This window comes from Pogona vitticeps, chromosome 7 (genome assembly GCF_051106095.1).
Source record: "Pogona vitticeps strain Pit_001003342236 chromosome 7, PviZW2.1, whole genome shotgun sequence".
Classification (NCBI taxonomy): Eukaryota; Metazoa; Chordata; class Lepidosauria; order Squamata; family Agamidae; genus Pogona; species Pogona vitticeps.
In genome coordinates this window covers 11,760,801-11,786,614 of record NC_135789.1, presented here as the reverse complement: position 1 = coordinate 11,786,614, position 25,814 = coordinate 11,760,801, and the positions used below count along the sequence as shown (strand labels likewise).

Sequence of the window (25,814 nt, the reverse complement as noted above, 5' to 3'; positions counted from 1 at the left end):
CTGCTGAGCCGGACATGAAGCGTCAGCGTAGGAGGATCGGGCCCTTTTACTTGGCGGGGGGGGCAGGACGAGGAGGAGGAGGCAGCTGCTCCCGCTTTCTGGCCTGAAAGAGACCGCCTTTCGGCAAACCTGCTGAGCGGGGGGGGGGAATTGCAGGTGACCGGGCTGTGATAAAAGGGGGTGGGGTCGTACCCCGGCCAAAGGGTAGGTCGGAGGGGCATCCACTGCCCCGCTGCCCCCCTCTCCCACGCACCCCCCCCGCGAAGCCTCCCTCCTCTCCCACCGGGATGGCCCCCCGAGGGAGAGAGAGAGGAGGAGGAGGAGACCCGTCCGGGGGAAGCCCGGGGGCGGGGCCAGCTCGGCCGAGGGGGAGAGAGACCGCGCCCCCCCGCCGCCCCTCCCTCCAGCCAACCCTCCGCAGGGGAAGCGCCGAGCTCGCCGGGCCCGAACAAGGAAGGAAGGAAGGAGGATGGACCGACGGGCGGACGGACGGGCGAGCGAACGGCGCGGGCGCAGAAGGCGGAGGTAAGCCCCCCCCCCCCGTCTTCGGTTCTCTCCCCCCCGTGTCCTCGTCCCTGGAAGGAGGCGCACCCCCGGCCCCGGGACCCCCGGCGGAGAGGGAGGAAGAGGAGGAGAGGGGGAATCCTCCCCCGTGCCGGGGCCCGATCCTGCGCCCCCGGCTCCGACGGGGAGAGGCAGCGGTGGCTGCGACTCCCACCGCCACCCCCCGCCTTCGGAGCTTGGAGGTGGCCGGAGGGTTGGAACGCAGGCCTCTCGGGACCTTGGCCGGGCAAGAGGCCGCCGGGGCAGACCGGGCAGACGGGGCGGGCGGGGGGGGGGCAAGGGCGCAGCTCGGCCGGGCGTCCCCGCTGCTGCTGCTACTACCGAGGTGGTGCCAGGCAGGATCCGGGTTCCGGATCAAAAAGCTCCATGGGCCCGGGCCCGGTTGCCTCTGGCAGCGGCCCACAAGGTGCGCCAGACATGGAGGGCACAAGCCACGGGGCCTGCATTAGCCCTCCCTCCTCCTCCTCCCGCTCCCCCCACTAAGAGGGCGATGGGACGGGGTGAAGGGGGGCAGGAGGAAGAGGAGACCCGGCCACCCCAGGAAAAGGACGCCCCCCCCCGCCAGCCCTGGAACTGCGCAGGGATTTGCTTGGAAAGGGAGGGAGGCGCGCCTTTCCAGGAACGAGTAACACCTTCTTGGGGGGGGGGGAGAGGAGAGGAGAAGGATCGGGCCGGTTCCAAAGTCTGGCGCCCGGTGGCCAGAAGGGTCTCCTTCGCCCTCCCCTTGCCACGGAGCCCCCCCCCATGGGGCTTCTGCCTTCCCGAGGGGGCGCCCGGGGTGGCTCCTGCCCAGGCTGGCCCGGGGGCGAGCCGGGTGGCTGCAGGCTGGCTGGCAGGGAAAGCGGAGAGGAGGACGCCCGCAGGCAGGTGCACATCGGTGGTGGTGGTGGTGGTGGTGGGGGTTTCCTTCTCCCCCCCCTGCTCCGAGACCGCTTTAGGGGTCGCTTATGGGTTTGTTTGTTTTTCCCTATTGGTCTCCTTTGATCCTTTTTAAGGATTTGTCTACTCGCTGTTCTTAGCCTTAAACCCAACCTTTTAATGATGTCAGCAGTCTTGGGCTCATTTTTAAGGAGAAAAAGTGGGAGAAAGATATTTTAAATAAACAAAGTAAACTGCGGGACCGGGGTGTGGGAGCTTGACCCTGATCCCGGGCAAAGTTCAAGAACAGATCACGAAACTGTGGGCTTTTGAGGGCTTAGGAAATAATGCTGTGGTTTCTGAGACCTAGCAGGGGGTTGCTCAAAAACAAATCATACCAGATTAATCTTCTCTCTCCCCATCCCCATCCTATCATCATCCTGGAAGGGACCCCATGGGTCATCTAGTCCAGCCCGTCAAGGAGTCACGGGGGGGGGGATCAAACTCACAGTCTCTGAGCTATTTATCCTTTTCTTTTTCGAAATCGTCACAGGCTTGATAGATGAGGGGAAGGTGGTGGACCCAGAGGCCATATTGGTTCAGGGCGGGCTAGATCGTTGCCCCCCCCCTTCTTCTTTCCGCCTCTTCTTAGGTGGATTCCTGGCTGGCTGACAGCCGGTACCCAGCGAGGCTCGCCTGGAGATAAGTGACGGTCCCAGCGTTCCTCAGCATCTTTGTAAACGGCATGGATGGGGGCCCTAAGGGGTGGGGCTCCTCCTCACTTGTTGACTTCTGGAGACAGAATCGGGATGGTAGAGGACCTGGAGAACGGGGCCAAAACGAATACATTTCAGCATGGAAAGCAGTCGTCCCTTGCTCTCCATTGAGGCAGAGAAGACAGAGCCCCCCCCCCAAGATGGGGGGACCACTGGCTTGGTCCCATGGGTTGGAGGAAAAAGATTAAGGGGGGTCCCGGCAGCTACACCTCGGACAGTGGTTTGAGGTGGTGCCCAGAAATGGCCACTGCCATCCATGCGCAAGAAGTCTAGCGTCCAGATAAAGGGCACTTATCCGACCCGTCTCTTCTGCTTTGGCCGGACCGCGCTTGGAGAACTGTGGCCCCTTCAGGGCACCCCCGTTTGAGAAGAACATGGACAGAGGAGAGCCGCTGGGATGGCAGAAGGCCTGGGAGGGAGGGTGGAGGGGAGGTGGGCGCCCTTAGCCTGGAGGCTGGAAGGCTGTGGGGGGGGGGGGGAGATCCTCTGAAGGGCTGCCCCGCAGAACGTGGCGCAAGGAGGGTTCCCCGGAGTGCCCAAGGATAGGATGGAGACGAAGAGTGAGAAAAGATATTTCGCCTAAATGTGAGGAAGAACATCTGGGCACGTTGGACAGTGGGGTGGTTTTCAGAGAGGGGTTAGAGGGGCACCTGTCCGAGATGCTTTCACTGTGGATTCGTTTCTTGGACAAGAGGTTGAAGGCAGTAAGTAACCCTCGAGGTCCCCTCCTGATGCAATTTTGAGTTCTTCATGTTTTGTGATCCTTGGTGGGTGTAACGGCGTGGGTGCCCAGCCGCAGCTTGGGCATGGACTCGGAGACTGGGTAGGCATCTCTCCCTCTTCCACAGTGCCGTTTCTCCCCCTCCCCTTCTCCTGCCCTGACCATAGCCTTCCATGCCTATCGGCCACCCCCGGTCTTTACCTGGGATCCTATGAAGCTGGCACGGTGTCTCCCGACAGGGCATACAGCTCCTTACGTGCGGCCCGGGGTGTGTGTGGGCAGGATGGACGGATCTGGCCATCTGCCACCACAGCCTGTGCTCTCTTCCATGCCACAGTGTCTGTCATATTGATTCCTTGTGATTCTTTTCTCTACGTGGTTTAGCTGGAATTTATTTTAATCCTAGAATCATGGAGTGGGAAGGGGGCCTCTAAGGCCATCGAGTCCAACCCCCTGCTCAGGGCAGGAATACAAGTCAAAGGAGATCTGCCAGATGGTGGTCTAAATTTGTCTCGAATGGCTTCCGTGTTGGAGGGCTCACCGCCTCCTGGGGTTCCCTTGGCGTACTGCTCTAACAGTTGAGAAGTTTTTTCATAATATGCAGACGAAATCTGGTTTCCTGTCGCTTGAGCCCATAATGACGTCTCCTGCATTCTGAGATAATTAAGAACAGATCCTGCCCCTCCTCTGGAGGACAGCCTTTCAGGTACATCTGAAAAGTGTTCTCCTTAGCTCCCATGGATTTGATTTTAATTATTAGTCAGTAAGACTCTATTTAAGTCCTGAACGTAAAGATTCTTGCCGAATATTATAGCCATAATATTTACAACCCAGATGAGGCTTTTATTTTTAGAATGGCAACTTTTCCGGTTAGTTTTACAGTTACATCAGAAAATTAATGATTGTTTTGAGTATTTACCATTTGAAATGGATAATTATTGTGAGGAGAACTGTCTACACTTTAAGAGGTTAATCGTTCATATTTGGACAACTTTTCTGCTTTACTTTATTGGAAGAAGAAAAATAATCATTAGCAGTAACTATTTAAATTGTTTTATGTAACTGAAACAATAAGATTCTATAACATGTATTCTTGTATTTGTCCGAACCTCTGTTTGTGGAGGAACAATAAGACTGAGGTCTCTTTTTCAATGCTTTTAAAAAAAAACATATTTGTAGCTTAGAAGAAGCGTGTTATTTCTGCAGGTCCGAATTCAGTTTTGAGAACTGCAAAACCAAGTATCTGTGCTGGTATAGACAGAAAAATTGCCCATAATAATCTTAAAGAGATTCTGACGTCTTTTTGTCTGGAACCTCCTTTTCTTTGGGCAGAAGATGCTTTGTTTCATCCTAGCAAATTTCTTCGAAGTGTTCTTCTCCCATCAACCTGTCTGGCCTGCCATGTTCTTCTACAGCCTTTGGAAAACAGCCCGTGGGCCGCGGGAGAGAGTTGATGGCCTAGCCAGATAACTTTTCCCGGGAGCTGCTTCTAAAAGGCAGCTTGATAAATGATCTGTAGAATTTAAGAAATGGCTTGCGCCACGAAGAGGAGGAGGAAGAATGGATCAGGCCGTGTTCGGTGTATACCTTTTCTTTCATGATGGCGGAGCATTTGAATGGTTGGGAAATCTGCTTTCAAAACAACACAGGGCAAAATAGGTTGACCCGCCTTCTTGCGAGACTCTTAAAAAGTTTGCATTTAATGCATTTTATTGCTGAGAGGATGCAAGGGAGGGCAGGGTAAAAGGAAACTGTGCATGCATGCGTGCCGCGCTGTTGCATCCGTTGGACACCCCGGTACCTTGTCCACAGCTCTGTCCCATGGATTCCTGGGACTGGTCGTCTGGCGAGGGGCTTGGAAGACGTGGCTGGCAGCCATGCAAAACCTATCAATGTCTCAAATCCAATATAGGCTTCTGAGACTTTTACAGTCTTGTCGTTTCGCATGAAATCCTGTACTGTATGTCATTTTTTTATTCCTTAAATCTGTACTTTTTTTTATTTCTTAATGTCTTTCTTCTTCTTCTTCTCCCATGGGACTGAAAAAAATTGTATTCTTCAATAGAGAACAGATTCTCTCAAAATCCTTCTGAGTCCAGTTTGATCTTTTCCCTCTTTCCTCTCCTTTAACTCTTGGAACAACGTTCCCTGCGTTCTCCACGCCCGGAACACTTTGTACCCTTGCTCTTGGTCTACCTCCAGGTGCACACCTACGCACCCACACCCACACTTTGCAGAGTGCCATTTTACCTGCCTGGGCGTCTTGCTCTCTACCTCTCTTTTCTCCTTTTATCTCTTGAACGGCATCAAATTTATTAAGGCGCGCCTGGTTGGAAAGATAGAGAGAGAGAGAGGTAGCGCGAGATCCTAGTTTTGGCAGAATGAGGTTGGTGGAGAGGGTTCCGAACATTGGAGATAACCGAAGGACAGAAGCTGAATAAAAATACACAAAGAGGTTGATGATAGACGCCTGGATGCAAAGCAGGAACTGGGGATGGTGTGTGTGTGTGTGTGTGAGTGTGTGTGTGTGTGTTCCGTGGACGCACAAAGCCCAGCAGACGCCCCGTGGCCCCGCACCACTGGGCAAAACAGTTGGTTTAAACATGGGTCATGGTGTCCTTGGGAAGCTCCAGTCGGTACAGAATGTGTGTGAATGCCATTTCAAACATGGTCACATCTGAAGACCTGAATTTCCCATCACTCCTGGGTTCCTTTTTTAAAAAAACGAAACAAAACAAGGTTTCTGGTCATTCCTGGTGTTTTCACCAGCGGTCAAAAGACACGAGGGAGTGACACATGCCGTTCTCCAGCAGGCCATGGGGGGGGGGGGAGAACAGGAAAACAGGACGGATGGTGACCACAGTTTCTGGCCCAGCCTGAAAGGGCAGTTTGGGGCTGACATGGGCCAAGGACGGCAGCTGGCCACCGGGATCCTTTTTTAACAACCTGTAGAAAAACAAAGTTCTGCTAGTTTGTCATTCTGCCTCTTGTCTGAAGCCAAATGGGGTGCCTCTGTCGTGGGGCGGGGGAAGTGCAGACCGATCTCCAGGACTGCGCCTCCCATCATTCCTCACCAGTGATTCTGCTGGCTGGGGCCGATGGGAGTTGTAGTCAAAGGACCCCTGGAGCGCCACACTTTCCCCACCCTTGCTCTGAAGCTGAAGGTGGCCCAGACCACTTCATGGATTATATACAAGGCATGATTGATCTGTGCTTAGGGGCAGTGGTTGGGATTGTCCCTACGCTGGCAAGGTGTCCATCCTCAGCAATCCCTCTAAAGACCGTCCATGCTGCAATCGGACAGCAAAGGGCCAGAGCGATGTGACGGCAGCAGTCAGATTTTTAGAGAAACCAGTTGCTACAAGCCATCTCTCTCTCTCTCTCTCTCTCTCTCTCTCTCTCTCTCTCTCTCTCTCTCTCTCTCTCTCTCTCTCTCTTATTTATGTATTTATTTATTTAACCAGCAATTATTGCAACACACTGTTCTGGGTGGTTTACAGCATGCTAAAATAAAACCCAGCAGCAATAAAATTATAAATTTTAAAAAAATAACCAGACCATAAACAAACTGCAAGAGGCATCCTTTCAAAATACAAGGTGGAACACAAGGCGTAAAACCAGCCATGAAAGGCTTTTCTGGAAAAGGTGTGTTGTGTTTTCAGAGGCCTGTTCCGTGGTGGCAGGGAGGGGGCTGGGGGGGCGCTGGCTCCAGAGCGTTGGTGCCACTGCGAGGAAGGTCCCGCTTGTCGTGAATGATTTCCTGGCCTCATTCGGAGTGGCCAGCTGGAGGAGTGCTTGCCTGGGAGGATCTGGAGGAAGGGGAAGATGATCTTGAGGAAAGATGCTCCCAAACTGCGAAAGGCTTTATCGGCAAGCAGCCAAGCCTTCAATCGGACCCAGGACGCAACAGGTCGCCCCAGTGGAAGCGGCCAAGAACTGGGAATAGGTAATCAAGCTTGCCCGTAGCAGCCAACAGTCTGGCCGCTGTGTTCTGGACCTGCTGGGTCAGCGTCGAGGTAATAAGAGAGAAGTCTTAAGAGAGGATTGCAGTCATCGATCCAGGAGATGGCCAGCGTTCTGTATCTGGCTTAATATTTTTTGCTTCTTGAATGAACAGCGTCTGCAGATATATTTTCCCCCCTGTCCTTCACAAGGAAACACTCTTAACTGGATGTGAAACATGACTAATGAAGCAAAACAGTACATGACAGCATTGTTGAACTAACTCAAGTTTATTCAGCTGTACTTCTTTAAAATGCAAATTCATTTAAATAGGGAAACAAAAGAAAGAACTACAAGATTAAGACGCAGGCCAACAGGACTCCGCTGGGCTCATGGAGAAAAGTAAACATGTTATAACTGATTCCATAACAGATTGTCACCTGCATTCAGCAAAAGCCGCATTATTATTTAGCAAATATCTTTGTGAAGATTCTCAGTTATCCAGGTGAGGTTATCTGAAAGTTGAGGTAACTGGGCTTCCTTCTTATTAGGCTGAAAGGTTTCACTACTCCTTTGAGTCACATCTTCAGTCTGAGGAGAGTTGGTAGGAGATCCCCAGATAGATCATGTTGGTTTCACTTCCCCCTCAAAGTCTGAAAAGGCTCCTTAGAAGGACCAAGGATTGGGGGTGAGGGATAATCTCACTCCTGCAGTCCTTCTCCACCCATTGTCATGGGTCATTAAAGGTCGTTGACAGTGGTCTTTCTGGTGTGTGTGGTCTGAATCTTTCTGGGGAAGGATGAAAGGGCAGCATGATAAACAGGAGACAGATTATATCTAAGTCTCCACCCCTGTTGAGTGAGGGGTTTTCTACATGCACAGCCTCCCTGACCCATCTATCTCAAACCACCTATCTTCTCGGTCCAAAATGAGTACATCTTGGTCATCAAATGAGTGTCCGTTGTCCTCCAAATGAAGGAACGCTGTTGATTGTGGTCCTGATCCATGGCCCCTCCTGTGCCGGGCGCCATTCTCCTGTTTCGTGGCTGTTTGCTTTCTCCAACGTAGAGCTCCGAACACTCCTCTTTGCATTGAGCCGCATCTACTCTATTGCTCCTGTTGGGTTTTGGTATCCAGTCTTTTGGGTGGTCGAGTCTTTGCCTTAGTGTGTTTGTGGGTTTGAAGTGCACGGTCATGTGGTGTTCCCCAAAAATCCTTTTGAGCTTCTCAGACACACCCGCTGTGGAAGGAATGACCAGGCTTTTCTGCTGGCTCTGGGCCTCAAACTGTTCTCTTGTCCCTCTGGGTCGGCACACTGCCTTGTTGAAGGCCCCTTTTGGATCTCCACTGGCCTTAAGGGCTGTCCTCCGATGTCCGCCTTCCTTCTTCTTGGCTCCTGTGGAGGTGGGCATGTTTCTTCCTCTGTGGTTTAGTGTCCTGATGACCCCGTAGTTTGTTTTGCAATGGGTGATGAGAGTCTAACTGCAGGCATGGGTCAATGTGTGTAGGTTTTCTGGTATTATATAATGGATACAACTCAAAACCTAAGTAGTTGTTAAATATTGGCGCTGTATGTATGCTATTCCTAATATTGCTGTTTTTTGTAGTTCTGATACTGTGATTTCTGAGATCCGCAGAATAGTACAGTGGTACCTTGCAAGACGATGACCCCACTGAACGACGAATCTGCACTACGATGACTTTTTGCGATCGCTACAGCGATTCGCAAAACAGTCATTCCAATGGGAGATTTTCGCTGGACGTCGATTAGGTCCGTGCTTCGCGAACCATTTGTTCACAAGATGACGATTTTTCCGGCTCCGCAAAATGGCTGCCCTGTGTTTTCCGGATCCATGCTTCACAGGGCAGCCATTTTTACAGCTGATCGGCACTCGCAAAATGGCTTTCCTATGGGCGATCGCTGGACGACAAGGTATTTTCCCCATTGGAACGCATTAAACGGGTTTCAATGCATTCCAATGGGGAAACTGATTTCACATGACGACGATTTTGCTAAACAGTGATTTTCCAGGTATGGATTATTGTCGTCGTGCGGGGCACGACTGTACTGTGTGAAATTTCTTGATATCAATATTTGTTTGCATAATGACCAGTGTACTAATTTTGCCACTCTTATCATGTCTAATTTTGTAATCTGTTTGTGCAGTCTTTGGACATTTGCAGATGAGGTGTGACACAGTTTCATCTTTTTCTTGGTAGAGTCAACATTTGCTGTTACCACTCATTACTTGGATCTTAGCTTTCATCACGTTGGTTTGGAGTGATTGTTCTTGTGCAGCAAGAATCAAGCCTTCGGTTTCTTTCTAAGGGTCCCCAGATTTAGCCATGCTCATGTTGCATTATGGTCATGCTGCTGCTGCTTCTTCTTCCTCAAGTTTTGAGGTGGCTTGTAACATTAGCATCGACGGGAGGATTCCATGTATAAGACTATACTTTTGTCTAAAATCTTTAGACTAAAAATTGAGGGTCGTCGTATACACGGAACTAAGCTGAGGAGAGAACAAAAACAAATGGAAGGGAAAGCAGGGATCAAATGGATCCTGCAGGGCTTTGATCCCTTTCTCCCTACACTTGCTAAGTCCCACTTAGATTTCTTACTTTTGGGTTAGAAAAGTGTGTGGGGGGGTTCTTATACATGGGGGCGTCTTATACACGGAAAAATATGGTAATCCCCAGTTCTAAAAATCCTCCCATAGACAGCATTTATGAAAAATGTGTACTTTCAGAAACATAATCACCAGTTCCGCATGAACCTCTCCCTTGTAAATACCTGCTCGCTCGGGGCAGTCCTTGCAGGGAACTAGACAAAACTGGAATCAGGCCTGGTGCATGTGGCTTTTTAATTCTTCTAAATCTAATTTTCAGCTTCCTTTGTTGTTTCTCCCCGCTGGCCTGTTCCACTGGATCTACACCCTTGCCAGGGCCAGGGCAGGGGCAGGGAATGCCTTTCCCCAATCCTTAAGGCTTAATTAAGTTGTAGTAATTGCAGGTGTAACTTTAGAAAGTGTCGTGGCAGTTTTTAAGGAGGCCATTGTGCGAGTCAATTGTGGCGGAACAACCAGGAGTCTTGTGGCATCTTTAAGACTACACTGTTCTATTTAGCATGCCTTTTCAAGAACACAGGCCGCTTCTACAGATCAAGGGAGTACAATATGGAGAGCCTTGGGGGTTTTTTCCCCACACTGGTGTTGGGAGAGATGCAGAGAATATCAGCGGTGCGTTCAGTACAGGATGTGAACTCTCCAGTGGTCGGTTGGCATCAACATCCTCTGGTGGGTTCCACGAGTCAGTAACTCTCTGAGATGAGAAATCGGTGGTTTGTGACGAAAGAGGAGTCACCCCGTTTCAGGTGCTGCAGAGTGGCTTTCTTGTGTGTGCCCCGTGTAAGCGCAGTGGGGCATTGCTGGCAAAAGACGACACGTAGATCATGCTGGAAGCCAAATGGGGGGCCAGAGGCTCTAATGCTGTGGTTTCGGGGACTTGGTGCTGGTGGGAATTGGACCGAGAAAGGCCGGATATGAGATGGGTTGACAAAGGGAAGGAAACCACAGCCTTGAATTTGCAAGATCTGATCATGGCTGCTAATGACACCATCTTTTGGCGGTCATTCATTCCCAGGGTTGCCGTAGATTTGAAAGGGGCTTGATGGCCCATCAGGGCCGTTGTACATATGGAGACGCCCTTGGCCTCTGTCTGGGTCAGCGGCTGGGTCCCCTTGCAGCGTCAGCGACTTTTCCGTTCCTTGTACAAGGGTCATGTTGCAGACTTCTGCTGGCATAGGGCGTTCTCTTCATTGCCTAAGGCATAGCCGTGTTTTTAAGGTAACTGTTCGAGCCACTTTTGTGATGTTGATAAATGGGGGAAGTGAAGCTTACTTGGGCACCTGGTGTGGTGTTGTGGATTGACCAGGACCCGGGAGACCTGGGTTCGATTCCTTGGCTGTGCTGTAGAATCTCACTGCAGGGAGTGCAGCTGGTAAAGCACCACTTACCTTAAAAGCCCCATGAGGGTTGCTTGCTACAAGTCAGGTCTGACGGGACCGCTCGTAACCATAATAAAGGTCCTTTCTGGAGATGGGCAACGAACCGCTGGCTCGCTTTTTCGTCCGAACAGGTGTTGGGCCCCTCCCAGCCCTGCCTCCTCTGGCCGGGGCCCACGTGGAGGAATTTGGAGCAGTCTGGCTCATGCTTAAAAGGTTTTTTTAAATCATCAGCACGATCCATCTTCTCTCTCCCTTGAGCAATCCCTCCATTCAGACTGCGAAGGTTCGTTCTGTCCTGAGAAGGGTCCCTGCGGCTCTTGGGATCGATAGTGTAAGTGGACCCCTTTTACTCATGAGTCATGTTTCTCTGGTTTACTCATGAGTAAGGAGGCGGTGGTGGGGCAAGCTCGTGGCAACTCTACTGGCATGGAGAGAGATCATGTTCGGGTGAAGGTTGAGTAGATGGGAGGGGGGAAAACCCCTCTTTTTCCCGCCAGGGCTCTGCAGGGGCTGCGCTGCCTGGTGGGGGCAGAAGCCGTGGAGTCCACATAGGTGGTCCCCCCTTCCCTGCCTTTTCTTTTAGCTACCATCCAGCAGGAGGCTTCAGTGGCATGCTATCTTTCTTTCCTTCTATCTTTCTTTCCATGCTATCTTTCTTTCCTTCTTTCCTTCCTTCCTTCTTTCCTTCCTTCCTTCTTTACCTTCCTTCCTTCCTTCCTTCCCTGTCCTTCTTTCCTTCCTTCCTTCCTTCCCTGTCCTTCTTTCCTTCTTTCCATCTTTCCTTCCTTTCCTTCTTTCCTTCCTTCCTTTCCTTCTTTCCTTCCCTTTCCTTCCTTCCTTCCTTCCTTCCTTCCTTCCTTCCTTCCTTCCTTCCTTCCTTCCTTCCTTCCTTCCTTCCCTTCCCTTCCCTTCCCTTCCCTTCCCTTCCCTTCCCTTCCCTTCCCTTCCCTTCCCTTCCCTTCCCTTCCCTTCCCTTCCCTTCCCTTCCCTTCCCTTCCCTTCCCTTCCTTCCTTCCTTCCTTCCTCCCTCCCTCCCTCCTTTCTTTCTTTCTTTCTTTCTTTCTTTCTTTCTTTCTTTCTTTCTTTCTTTCTTTCTTTCTTTCTTTCTTTCTTTCTTTCTTTCTTTCTTTCTTTCTTTCTTTCTTTCTTTCTTTCTTTCTTTCTTTCGTACTGCAGAATCTCAGGGAAAATTCCGGAGCAGAGGATGGGAGGAGGGCTGCCGTCGTTCCCTTTCTTCAAAAAGGGTAAAAAGGAGGAACCTGGGAACTACAGAGGAGCCAGCCTGACCTCCATCCCAGGGAAAATTCCAGAGCAGCTCATTAAGTGAACCATCTTCAGAGGCAGGGGCTTGGCAGGGAAGCCAGGCCGGCTGCCCCTCTGCCTTTTCCCCGCCTATCCGCTGCACAAGAGGGTGCATGCGCAGAGTCAACAGGCCCAGATTCCCGGTTCATGTTATTTTTTGGGGGGGGACGTGTGGCAGTTCGTGTTTTGTGGGTAGCCACGAACCGCCACGAACCACCGGTTTCTGGTTCATGCCCATCTCCGCTCTAAGCTGTTCTGGGCATTCCTTGCCCAGAGAGATCGCTCAGGCCCGGTTAGCTGCAGCATTCCTGTTGGCGTTGAGGAGCACGGTTTCTCTAGAATGTTTGCGGCCTCCAGAGCCCAACCAATGGGAAATTCAGTTATTTTCTACCTAAATAACTTGCCAGTAACCTGGGAGCTGGGAGCCCTGGCTGAAAGAAATGCCTTATTCTCTCATCAGAGAACGATCAGATAGAATGCCATCCGAAATTCTGAAGGCTGATACAGACTGGCCTCTTAGCCACACCTGCTCACACTTACCCACAACCACACCAGCCAGCTTCCTCCGACACGGCTAGAGGCTAGAGCGATGCCAATCTTTTAAACAGGCAACAGGGAGGAACCCTCGGTTCCGTTTCTGGTCAGTAGTGGGCAAATTATATGCCAGTTATTTAAATATTAGACTTGCTGTCTAGAAGAAAGAAGAGAAGATACTGGGGAATGAACAGGCAGGATCCAGGGAGGGCCTAGAGGTGGTATTTAATGCCAGTAAAAATGAATATAATAAATAAAAGTGTATCATCATTATGTTGGAGGGAATGTATATACAGTGGCGCCTCGCATTACGACGTTAATTCGTTCCAGCGAAATCGCTGTAGAATAAAAACGTAATGCGAAATTTAAAAGCCCATAGAAACACATTAAAACCCGATTAATGCGTTCCTATGGGCTCAAAACTCACCGTCCAGCAAAGATCCTCCATAGTGTGGCCATTTTCACTGCCTGTGCAGTGAGGAATCCATCCCAGAAAAGAGCAGGGAGCCATGTTTTTTTTACCCGGCAGCCATTTTGAAACAGCTGATCAGCTGGCTGAAAATCATTGCTTTGCGAGAATTGGTTCCCAAAGCAGGGAACCGATCATCGCAAGGCGAAATTTCCCCATAGGAAGCGATCGCAAAACCTTCAACGTCAAGCGATTTCATCGTAAAACGGAGCGCTCGCAATGCGAGGCACCACTGTACATATGTGGTGGTTATGTGAAGTAAGAAAGCAAGAATGGAATCAAATTTTTAAAGAAATAAGTGAAATAATAGGACTAAATATTCAAATGTTAGCGGCATTATTGAATTTGGCCAATAAGGATCAATTGTTGAAAGAAAATAAGGATTTAATAGTAATAATGGTTATGGCGGCAAGACTGATATTTGCAAGAATTTTGAGTAACAATAATCAGTTCAGCTTAGAGGAATGGTATAGAGAATTATGGGGCATGGCAATTAATGACAAACTGACATGTGATATGAAAATAAGAAGAGGTCAATCAAATAATAATGACTTTAAGAAAATATGGAATGTATTTTTGGAATATGTATTTCGGAGAGGGAAGGGGTATACACGAGGGAAGAAACTATGTATTTTTGGAGGAAAATGGATCGAATGAAGTTTAATGCTGGTCCTGAAGGTGAAGGTGGCACTGTGTGATGTGTAATTGTATTTTAGTGTGTTTGTTGTTTATTTTTTCTGTGTGGTAGTAGGTTTATGTTGTGTGATTCATTTTAGTAAAAAAAAAAAAGGTCCAGGGAGGGCCGTTCCACCCCAGACCACCATTTAGCCCTTTGCCATTTAGCGGAGAAGGTATATGAGCTCCTACGGGAATGGGTTGTTTGAAGCCTTTATAGACTTGAAATCAGCTTTCGACTCAATCCCAAAGGATAAACGATATCTCTCTTCAACCGATAAAAGACTGTTGTATCTTCTTAGATGCCTTTATTGACACACCACAACTCGAGTAAGGTGTGGCCTGACGGGTAATTTGACAAATCCTAGTCTTTCCTTGGGGGCGGCGGTGGTAGTGGTGTCGTTCTTTAATCAGTGACTTCGTCAAGAGGTGCCTAGCATTAGAATTTCATGTACCCTAACGGGTAGAGAGGTTCATTTGTGAGTGAGTGGAGCTATTCTTATGTCACTCTCTAAAATAGGTCTTTAAAGACTTCTATGTCTTTTTATGGGCTGTCGTAAAGGTAATTTGCTAGCAATCAATTTTTGGAAAAACCAAGATCATGGCATTTTCTAGATGCACTCGTATAAACAAGTAGATAATGGATGGGTAGCAGATTGAGCAGGTTAAGACCTTTAAATAACTGGCATTGTTTTTTCTTTCATTCCCTTTTCGACTGGCCTGAGACCAGTGGTTCCCGCTTTGGCTCCCCAGGTGGGTTCTTGGACTGCAGCTCCCAGAAGCCTTCGCCACTCGCTGTGCTGGCCAGAATTTCTGGGAGTGGTAGTCCAAGAACATCTGGATGACCCAAGGCTGGGAACCACTGCCATAGACAGCGAGCAGAAGATAAGTAAAGCTGTTCTTTCCTTGCTTCTTTGTTTTACCTGCTGATCCCTGCTGCCTTGCAGGTAGTTAAGGTCAAAAATTCTGTCTCAGCTGTTACACGCCATTGCCATATGGATTCAAGTTTTTAATTCCGCTGTTGGAAGCTCTCAAATCTGTTGCACTCGCTTTTTGAAATGCCTACGTGTGTTTCATCTGCAAGGTGAAATACACCCTTGGGTGTATTCTCACCCTTGGGTCCCCGGATGTCCTTGGGCTACAGTTCCCAGAAATCCTGGCCAGCATAGCTGGTGGTGAAGCCCTCTGGGAGTTGTAGTCCAAGGGGACCCAAGGTTGGGAATCACTGGACTCGAGGCTGGCTTCCTATCTGTAGAGTGTAGAACATGGTCTCTTGCCTTTGGATGTTGGTTAAAGGCTGTGTGTTCTTCTGACCCTTTCTGTTGTTGGTGTCATGTGTCATCAAGTTGGAGCTGACTTACCCTGATAGGGCTTTCAAAAATAAGTGAAATATTTTAACGAGTGGTTTTACCAGTTCTATACGCCCAGTGAGTTTCCATGGCCAAGTGGAGATTCGAACCCTGGTCTCCAGAGTTGTAGTCCATCACTGTATCCATTGTACTACACTGGGGTGTCTTAGACCCATCCTTACATTACCTTTACATCTTGAGTAAAAAAGGTTTTTTTTACCAGTTCTTGGTTCAAGGGACTTTCACTGGACTTTTCTATGGATTTCCTCTACATGCGGGATCTTCGTACTATAAAACTATACCGTAAAGCCCATGTTAGAACAATAAATCAAAGGCATGCATTTGCCATATGCTCTTTCACGTGCCCACGGATCTTGTTTGCCAATGCATTTTGGCTCAAATTTTGAGTTTCCCAAGCATGCCGGCTCTCTGGATAAACTCGACTGTCTCAAAATTCAGCCCTTTCACTTCGGCAGTATTGGAAGGGCACCTCTTCTATGAAGACCGACTGTGTGTCTGCGAAGATGAAAGAGTCGGTTATTCGGTCCATTTCTTGCTTGAACACAGAGAAAAACGTTATGGACTTCTCTGTCCTCTTTCGAGGAAATGCCCTGGAAGGCCATTCAAGTGGCATTGAGAGTATTTGATGGCAGGTAAAAACCAAACCATCACAGAATCCATGGCTGAGTTTTTGTTTTCTGTTGTAAGGTCTTTTTCCTAAATACAGCTGTAATCAAAATTATTCACCTCTCATGGCAAATTAGGTTTGTTGTCAAAACTTATAGACTCTCAGCTGTTTGCAACGAATGAATCAAACAAAAGTAGCTGAAATAGCTCGACACAGCAAATACTTCAAGTGGTTACCCCCCCCCCCCAAATTCAACTGAAAATTCTGCAGTCCCAAAATTATTCAATCCCTTCCTGGCAGGCATCCTTAGGACTTAGTGGAGCACCCTTTTGCTGTTAATGACCCGCTGCAAACGAGATGCCTAGTCTGGCACCAGCTTCTGGCAGCGTTCCTGAGGAATCTTAGCCCGTTGCTTGTGACCAATGGCTTCCCGTTCAGCCATATTCTGGGGTTTGCGTGCTGCCACCACCTTCTTCAAATCCCACCAAAGTTTTTCTATGAGGTTCAAGGCTGGTGACTGTGAGGGCCACTGTAGAGGCTCCCAGGACTTCTTCTGCAAGCAAGCCTTGGTGGAATTTGAGGAAGGCTTGGGATCATTGTCCTGTTGGAAGGTCCAACGATGCCCAAGCTTGCGCTTCCTCACAGACGTCGTGATGTTTTCTCCTAGGATTTCCTGATCGCTCAATGAATCCATCTTGCCTTCCACACGCTGCAGGTTCCTAGTGCCGGAGGGTGCAAAGCAGCCCCAGAGCATTCACCGAGCCACCACCGTACAGTGGTGCCTCGCTAGACGACGATAATCCGTTCCACTGAAATCGCTGTTTAGCGAAATCATTGTCTAGCGAAAAGCATTTCCCTACTGGAATGCATTGAAACCTGTTTAATGCATTCTAATGGGGAAGAATTGTCGTTGTCTAGTGAAGATCGCCATAGGAAAGCCGCTTTGCGAACCGCCAGTCAGCTGTTTAAATCGCTGTCTTGCGAAGCGTAGGTCCCGAAAACACCTGTTTGCGAGCGTGGAGGGAGCTGTCAAAATCGTCGTCTAGCGAAAATCGGTTTGTGAAGCAGGGACCAAACATTGTCCAGCGAAATTCCCCCATAGGAATCACTGTTTTGTGAATCGCTATAGCGATCGCAAAAAGTCAATGTCTAGCGAAAAAACTGTCATGCGGGGTAACTGTCTAGCAAGGAACCACTGTACTTAACTGTAGGCAGAGTGTTCTTTTCAGCGTAGGCTTCGTTCTTCTTCATCTCGACATACCACTGATCCATTGGGCCAGAAAGTTCCAGCTTTGTTTCACCGCTCCGCTGAACAACCCCAAAGTATCTGTAGCTTATTTACCGTATTTTTCCGTGTATAAAACACCCCCATGTATAAGACCCCCCCACACACTTTTCTAATCCAAAATTAAAAAATCTAAGTGGGGCTTAGCAAGGGTGGGGGGAAAAGGGATCAAAGCGCTGCAGGATTGCTCTGATCCCTGCTTTCCCCTCCACTTGTTTTTGTTCTCTCCTCGGCTTACTTCCGTGTAGAAGACAATCCTCAATTTTTAGTCTAAAGATTTTAGACAAAAGTATAATCTTATACATGGAAAAATACGGTATATGATTTTGAGCATTCTGGAACCGACCGTTCTTGGTTTCTTGGGACAGTAGTGGTGCCCGCCTTTGAATTCTGGCATGGAAGCCTTTTGCATTTACGTATGTGCCTCACCGTGCAAACTGAAACCTCGGTGCCTGTGGCTACCCAGTCTTGCTCCAGGGCTTTTGCAATCATTCAAGGGTTTTTTTCAACCTGGCTTCTCAGAAATCTGGTTGCTGCCGTCGGTAGCTTCCTTTTTCGGCCCCATCCAGGTAGTGTAACCACGGTCCCTTTGACTTTGAGCATGAGGACTCTGCTTCTTCAGTGCCATCGCTACTTTTTTGCATCCGGTTCCTTGCTTGTAAAGGGCGACAATGATCTCTTAACTTTTCGGACCATTCTTTTGACTTAGCCGTCTTTCTAACATGCCGTCAAACGTGACGCTCACTGAACTCTGAGCCAGCTCAGGTATTTCATGTGTTCCAGCTCAAGGACAATTTGATTTTAGTTGAATTTGGGTAAACCCATTGAAGCATTCATTGGGCTGAGCTATTTCAATTGCTTTTGCTTGATTCGTTCATTGCAAACAGATGAAAGTCTGTAAAATTTGACAATAAACCTGATTTGCCATGGGGGTTGAGTCATTTTGATTTACAACTGTATCTGTATGTTTTAATTATTATTTTATTATTTTGTTCTTATTGTTATACTATTTTATGACTGCAAAATAAAGAAGGAGAGAGTTGACAAGAACTGAGTAGGGCTTGTGTGTGTGTGTGTGTGTGTGTGTGTGTGTGTGTGTGTGTGTGTGTGTGTGTGTGTGTGTGTGTGTGTGTGTGTTTTCTCTAAGCCATCAAGTTGGAACCTACTTATAGTGACCCTGAGAAGGCTTTGAAGGCAATAATTTAGACATTTAAGGACTAGTTTGACCAGTTTCACTCCCCCGGTAAATTTCCACGGCTGAGTGGGGATTTGAACCCTTTTCTCCAGCGTCCTGGTCCATCACTCTGTCCACTCCATCACACTGGGAATCACTGGGAGGAAAGGACATTTTGGCAATAGCTCATTCATAAGGTCGCCATAAATCAGAGGCAACTTGATGGCAAAGTAACAACAACAAAAGTTACTTTTTAAATATGACTTGGATGGTATGACTTAGGGTCCCCATAGGACTATAAATGTAATCACATACTTCCTAAATGTAAATTACTTTTTTTAAACAACTCCCCAGTCTTTGGAGGTAAACCCTGGTGAGAGTGAGTGACCCCAAGTCGTTCGGGGAACATTGTGGATGAATCAGGATTTGAACTCAGCTCTCACGGTCACCGTTTGCTGCTGTAACCACTTCCCTCACGGTGAACCACAGAGAAAATGCGTCCGTTTTGGAGAAAGTGGAATAATCGTGGCAGATTTCTGTTGGAGCTGGGCTGCTCAAAAAGCTTGTGCTTGCAGTGTGGACCATTCAGCCCAGAGTGGCCGCTGTGGGTTGCTTTTCATGCTTCCTCTTCTGTCTTTGTCACCTGTCTCTCTCGCCTTTCCTTGAGGGAGCCCTTGGGTGCCCTACCGGATTCTGTCCTTCCCGGCCTGACCCAGGGGGCTCGTCCCGTGCTCAACCACTGTCTGCCTTCTCTCGACCCAGTGCCACGCACGTTCGTGAGCTTGGTGTGTTTTATTTTGGCGGTCATTTCTGCTGTTTGGTCCTGCAGAGAGCACCAGCCGGTCACCCTTGTGGCTGTGCTGGCGGAGAACGATGGGAGTTGTAATCGGACACAGCTGGAGGGCAGCCAGCTTGGGGAGGAACGGGGGGAAAATGCCGCCAGGACGTAGCCTCCCCTTCGCCCTTTCCTGACCATGTCCTCCAACGCTTCCTTCCCCCTTCCCCTCTTCCTTTGTTGCTTTTGCTAGGCCACGCTGCAATTTCCTGTGGCATACGGTCTGTGTAGTTCTCTTCTGCTCCTAGACGAATGAGGCTCGTTGCTTGTGTTTTCAGGCTCCTTCCTCAGTCCTCGAGCAGTTCATGGAGAGATGTTTCTTCCTCGGCTGAGGGAATAACAAATGAAAGAAGAGTCGCCTCCAACGAAACTTGCCACCTGCGCGTCCCACAGTCCCGGCTAGTGGAGGCCTGTTCCATTGCTTTCTTCCGCCCTCATGGCCCCACACGAAGGCCAGCTGCCGGTTCCTCACGAGGCCTCTGCAAGAGCTGAGGGCCTGTCTAGCCGGAGATGGTGGTTTTCCTGTGGCACTTCTGATCCTTGCACACAGAGGTCCTTGATAGCCCCACTGCTGGTACCGACCTTCTGGCCAAGCACCACCAGGACATATTTAGACTGACCACGTTCTTGATAGCACAGAAACTTGTCCACGTGGTCCAGGTTTTTTGGTTCTGCGCATGGATCGCACAGCTACATTAATGGCCCCGCTCACCCGCAAATATTTGAAGCTGCTGAGAATGTTGGGACCGCTCAGGTGGGCTTATGAGGTTCCACATCTTTCCCCATCTTTAGCTGCAGTCAAGCTAGCACTTTAATGTCGGTCTTCTGCGAGAGTGCTGGTTCAGAGGAAATTCTCTGATTGCCAGGTTTTTTTTGGAGCTGTCGCTGTCACGGGGGCTGCCCAGAATATGGGCCGAGAACAAAGTTTCCCTGGGAGTTACGTCTTGCCCTTTTGGGTGTTCTTGTGAGGTGTTGGCATGGCGCCGGTGCTGTTGGTGCAACTGTTCCTTCTCATGCTTTCTGCTAGACGTGTAGGAGGAAGTAACTTGGGGGGGTAGCCAGTTTTGGGGTGTCGAGGTGCCCGTTTCCTGGCATTGGGGTGGAAGTCCATTTGCAGCTTTGAAAAACGGGTGGGTTTTGGATAAATAGTGCCACCGGTCTCAAGGTTCATGACCACCCCTTGGCGACTTGGAGGACTCCCGCTTCATCTTTTTCCCAGAAAAAAAAGAAATGGTTGCAAACTCCTAGATTCATCCGTGCACCACTTTTAGGAGCAGGAATGACCCCTCAGCTTCTTCCTGGTATGAACGAGACGGCGAAGATAAAGGGCCTTGTCTCTGAACGGTCGGGTTTAAGATGGCTGCAGAGGTGGCCCGAGAAACGAGTGAGGAGCTACTGACTTGAGGGATGTGGGAGCTTACGGAAGGACTCACCCCCTGACTGTCCTTTCAAGAAGAGCAGGGGTTGGAAGGGACTCTGACATCTCCAATTTGGAAATATTTTTAGATTATGAGGGTGGTAGTTCTATTAGGATGATTACAGCCATATCTCACCTTCCTCCAGGAAAGTCAAGGCAGTGTAAACAGCCCCCTCCACTGCAAGAAAGTAGGCTGAGAGGGATGGCCATGGCCCAAGAGCAGCTCACAAAGGTGGCCTCAACGGAGTGTCCTTCAGATATGTGGGACTGCTCCTTCCCTCTTGCCCACCATGACCACCCTGCCTGGTAAGGATGGGAGTTATGGTCTGATAGAGCTGGAGGGCTGGTTGGGGGAAGAGGCTGGTCCCAACCCCTACAGTGTGCGGCTCTTCAAGAGCCTCTTGGGAAGATGTAGAAGAGGGGAGAGGCCCTCAGAGATGCTAAGGTAGGGAAAGCAGTGCTGACGCGAGGAGAGTCTTTAACTATTCCGCTTCCTCCACCCCGCCTTCTGGAATTTAGCAAGGATCCCTCAACAAACGACTTCTACTTTTAAGCGTCTTCCTATCTCAAGTTCAATCTCTCCCTCAATTACCCATTCAGCTTTCCTTGACAGTTTCGGTGCCGTTTCCAAGCTGTTCCCTGTTTGCATCTACGAATATTGTTGGCTTTTATCATCTCACACATTTTGGGCGCCTTCTGCTTCTTACCCTACGAATACCGTAAGGTGCACTTGAGTCTGTGCGAACAGCGGCTTAGTTGGCCGGCGCGGAGGAAAGAGGAAACAAGCTGGGGATCTCGGCACCCACGCACATGCTGTCATGGCTGCTGACCAGCTTCTGCAATTCTTGTCTGCCGTTCGGATGGGTTACTCATCCTTTGTGCAAACCGAGAGTGACTTGAGCTTCTGTTCTCAACGAATGGCGGCGCATCTTGAGCCGGCTGGCGTGGGGGGAGAGGTGGGCACAGCTTTTTGGCTGATCTTGAACGTTTGCTGTGTCGTTATGCCTCATCAATGCGGGCCCATGGGAAAAAGAAAGGGTGGTTGGGTGGGGCTTATCGAGTGACTTGTCATTTAGAGCAGTGGTTCTTAACCTGGGCGATAATGCCCCCCAGGGGGCGATTTCATTTTTCAGGGGGGCAGTAGAACGAAAAGGGGCGGCGTGGGAGCGCTGGAGCAGAAGGGGGGCGGTAGGGGGGCGCTGGAGCAAGCCAAACCTGTGAAGATGGCTGCAGCCTTTTTACAATGTGCATGAATATATATTTTCCTCCTATCTTAATTTAGTTTCAGAGTTTTCGTCTTGAAATTTTTAGTTCCTGCATTTTATGCCCTTTTTATATTTCTTTTTGAGTCTTAAAATTCGCTTGCAACTAAATCATTAAATGTTACTTTTGGGGGGCATTTCATTTTCTTGGAATTGAATTTTGTTTTCAGGGGTCAGTGGATTTAAGTGTCTTAAACAAACAAACAAACAAACAAACAAGATATAATAAGAAATACAAGGGGGGCGATGATAACTTCCTCAATGGCTCAAGGGGGCGTTTCTTTCAAAAAGGTTAAGAACCACTGATTTACAGGGTAAATCATTGACTAGCGGAGGCGGGTGGTAAAAGGTAATAAAGTTAGTTGAGAAACTCGTTCACCACCGTTCCAAAGGAGATGTTGTCTGAGACCACAGAAGTACTGGACTGGGGGAGGGGGTTTTAAGACACTTCTCCAGACAGGTTGGGAGATCTGACGGGCTGAGGAGCAGAATGTGGGAGGAGGGCTTTTAGGTTTAATCACAAGGAGTCTTGCTAAGACCTTGAGGGTGCCACCAGGAGTCCTCTGCTGTTTCTGCTCAAGCAGAGCCACCTCCTTGGGAAGGTCTGTACTTGGTTACAGGATGAATCAGAGAACCGGTTGCCTTTTCCTCCCAGAGAGCTCTTTTGTAGTGTGGGAAATAGCCCTTCGAGGGAAAGGGAGTCATTTGTGGCTCACCAGACGTCGCTGGATTGCAGTCCTTGTGTCACCACGGAGCCACGATGGGAGTTGTCGCGCCAACGTCAGGAAGCGGGCGTGGGTCTGCCTTAGAATCCTAGAATAATCCTAGAATCATGGAGTGGGAAGGGGGCCTCTAAGGCCACAGAGTCCGACCCCCTTCTCAAGGCAGGAACCCAAGTCAAAGCAGATCGGACAAAGGGTGGTCCCGTTTTATTTTGGATGCCTCCGGTGTTGGAGCGCTCACTGCCTCCACAGAGCATCGGTTCCGTTGTCGTACTACTCTAACAGTTAGAAGGTTTTTCCTGAGATTCAGGCGAAATCTGGCTTCCTGTCACTTCAGCCCATTATTACATGCCCTGCACTCCGGGATGATCAAGAATAGGAGATTCCTTCATGGAATCCAGCTGGATTTGAAAGCTCAGCCTGTGAGGAGGTGTTGTACCATTTCTCTATTCTTTCTATGGTTGTTTTATTAATGGCAAAATTCTCTTCTCACTTGGCACCACTTACATAGTTATGGCAATAATAATTGTCTCGCACTCTCTTTGTGCCCAGGGCTTTACAATGAGCAAGTTTGACAGGTCCCGGTCCCTAGCAATATCCACTGTATTTATTTTGTATACCTTGCAGACTTTTCAGTTACACAAGCTTCAGCTTACTTGCAGAAATGGAGTATTGGGGTGAATTACTTCTAGGTTTTGTAAAGAATTTCAGTTAATTAAAAAAACTAAATAGTTTTATTTAATTGCTTTTAGCACCGTTCTTATGACAGAGTGTGTATAGAATATATATAGAGCTTTTTAAAAAACTCATTTTAAATTGTGTAAAACATTTGGAACTTTAATGATAAGGTGTGATATGTTTGTTTTCCAATTTACTTGAACAGGGGTTCTAGTTTTATAAGATTTTTGTTTTGTGTCTGGCTTACAATAAGAAAAACAAGTTTCAAATCCCAAGGACAGTCTGGGTTAAGAAACCGCAGGAGTGGGTTGGATCCAGACTTCTATGTACAGTCCATATTTACAGGCATTTGAGAACCCTTTAATTTCCTTAGCTTTGATTAGGTATTTAGAATTGTCGGTTGCATAGTCCCCCAAGCAATTCAAAATCCTCACCCGCCCAGGATTCCTTAAGATGGAGCCACAACAGTCAAAGTGGAATCAAACGGCTGCATAAATGTGTAGTGTGTAGGTAACACTCTGTCATGCTTTGGATTCACTGGCCCTTGAAGTCGATGGATGTTAGGCTGGAAACCCTGTTGAGTTCACTTGCGGCCCCACGGTCTTCTGTAAACTTGAGTCGTTGTCTTCTTACCTTTGCAAGCGGCCTGGAATCAATGTCTGAATCTCTTGTAATCCCTTCAACTGTTTACTAATAAGACATGATTCAAGTTCTGGCACAAGCACGAAAGGACTGACATCTCATTTAAATCTGATCGTTAGTGGCTAGGTCAGCTTCAAAGCTTCAGATTGCTGAAGTGCTTCCTCTTATTTGGCAGGCTTAGATAAAAGCTATTAGAGCCGCTGTACATTAGTTCCGACTTGACAGAAGGATATGCATTTATGTATTTATTTATTACATTTCTATCCTGCTCGTCTAATGGCAAAGCACTGCTCTGGACAGTTAACAGCCACGAGACAACCCAGCAAACAAACCTAAGCACACAAATAATAAAGAACCTTAGAGGCAAACAAAATTCAGATTCAAATTCCGAGATCCACAAGAGCATCAAGGGGGGGTGGGATGTTCCTGGAGGCCTCTTAGGACCACTCGGATTTGACAGACGTCCTGAAAGTCAGAAGGGAGGAAGCCTGGCACAGATTGATCAACAGGCAGTGAGTTCCACAGCGTGGTGGCCACCCCTGAAAAAGCCCAGTTCCTAGTGGTCATTTCCCAGGCGTCTATAGGGGTGACCCCTGGATGATAGGCTGTTTCAAAGAGAGATGCTCTGACCGGTCCTGAGGTCGCAAGCCACTAAGGGCTTTTATGTGTTAGCCCTGCCACTTCGAATCCGACACGGAGGCCAACAGGAAGCCCATGCTGGCGTGCCAGGATCGGGGAAGTGGGGTGGTACCTACACGCTCTCAATACTAACCTAGTGGCCGCATTTTGCAAGCGTTGTAGCTTTTGTGTTGCCTCCAAAGGCAGCCCCACGTCGGAGAGATTGGATTTCAATGAGCCTCAGGTGGACGGGAGACGAAACGTCATTTCCTAGAGGGCTTCCCGTTCAGGATGCTAGTCTGCCGGCCGGCCAGCCAACGGAGCCCTTTTCCATGGTACTCCATGCCATTCTCCTGTCCCTTAACCCCTGTTTCCCTACTGGGCTGGATTCATTTTCATGGGTCTTTTCTCTCCCTAGGCGATGGTTGATCAATTCTCAATAATTTTTCCACCGAACTTCTTTTGGAAAAAGAGTGTATCTGTGAGGGCTGCTGGACAGGAGATTTTCACAATTGGGCAGATGCCGGTGGCTTGATCAACAACACAACTGGGGATTACTGGGCACAGCTGGGTTGGCAAAATGCCTGCTATTGTTTTTGCAAGTGCGCTAAGTGATTTCCATACAACAGCATTCTGGGCTTCATTGAATGATGTCATCATTGGCCTTTCTATTTTCTCTAGATCTCAGTTTACACCCCGTCACTTGGAAAGAAGTCTACCTGTGGCCAAGCTTGAGCATCATCCTTGACTCGTGAGAGGCATGTTCTGAATTGTTCCGGGCCCGCCAAGACCGAGCGCGGCGGCGTGTTGTACGAGATGGCCCGTTCCAGAGCGAATGGATCCCACTACGCCTTGACAGCCATTGGGTTGGGAATGCTGGTTCTTGGGATTATTATGGTGGTCTGGAACTCTGTCCCAGGGTTTGGATTGAGCGGGAAGCCCCATTCCGTTGGACACAACAACAAGACTGAGCCGGGTGCGGGAACGGTGCACAAGAGCAAGACTTTTTCAGTGGCTTATGTGCTGGTTGGCGCTGGTGTGCTGCTCTTGCTGTTCTCCGTTTGCCTGAGCATCCGGGACAGGAGGAAGCAACGAGATCATGAGGACATCACCAGGATCCAGCAGCAAGCGTCCGTGGAGCATCCGCAGCGAGAGGACAGGTGAGAAGGCCGCCCTCGGCATCACAGGCTCTCTCCGTGGCTTCGCTAAGGCAACTGAAGGCTTGACATGCAGGGGGAGGGCGAGGACACCACCCCCCGCCCCGCTTCCCCACCTCCTTTCCCTTTTGCTGTCCTTTCCTCCTTCCCTCCCCGGGAAAGCTTTCGCTCAAGCACCGTGAAGTCCCTCCCCTTCTCTGAAA

The 25,814-nt window shown here is 49.1% G+C and overlaps 1 protein-coding gene across 1 annotated transcript in view; it reads left to right on the top strand.

The window, feature by feature from the left end:
* Positions 1–377: 377 nt before the first annotated feature.
* The window catches only part of TMEM51 (transmembrane protein 51), a 28,352-nt gene continuing 2,915 nt past the window's right edge, over positions 378–25,814 (top strand). The window contains exons 1-2 of the mRNA XM_072977799.2: positions 378–525; positions 25,136–25,614. Of these exons, the coding sequence (XP_072833900.2) occupies positions 25,271–25,614 (344 nt within the window). The 5' untranslated portion in view covers positions 378–525; positions 25,136–25,270. The remainder of the gene's footprint in view (positions 526–25,135; positions 25,615–25,814) is intronic.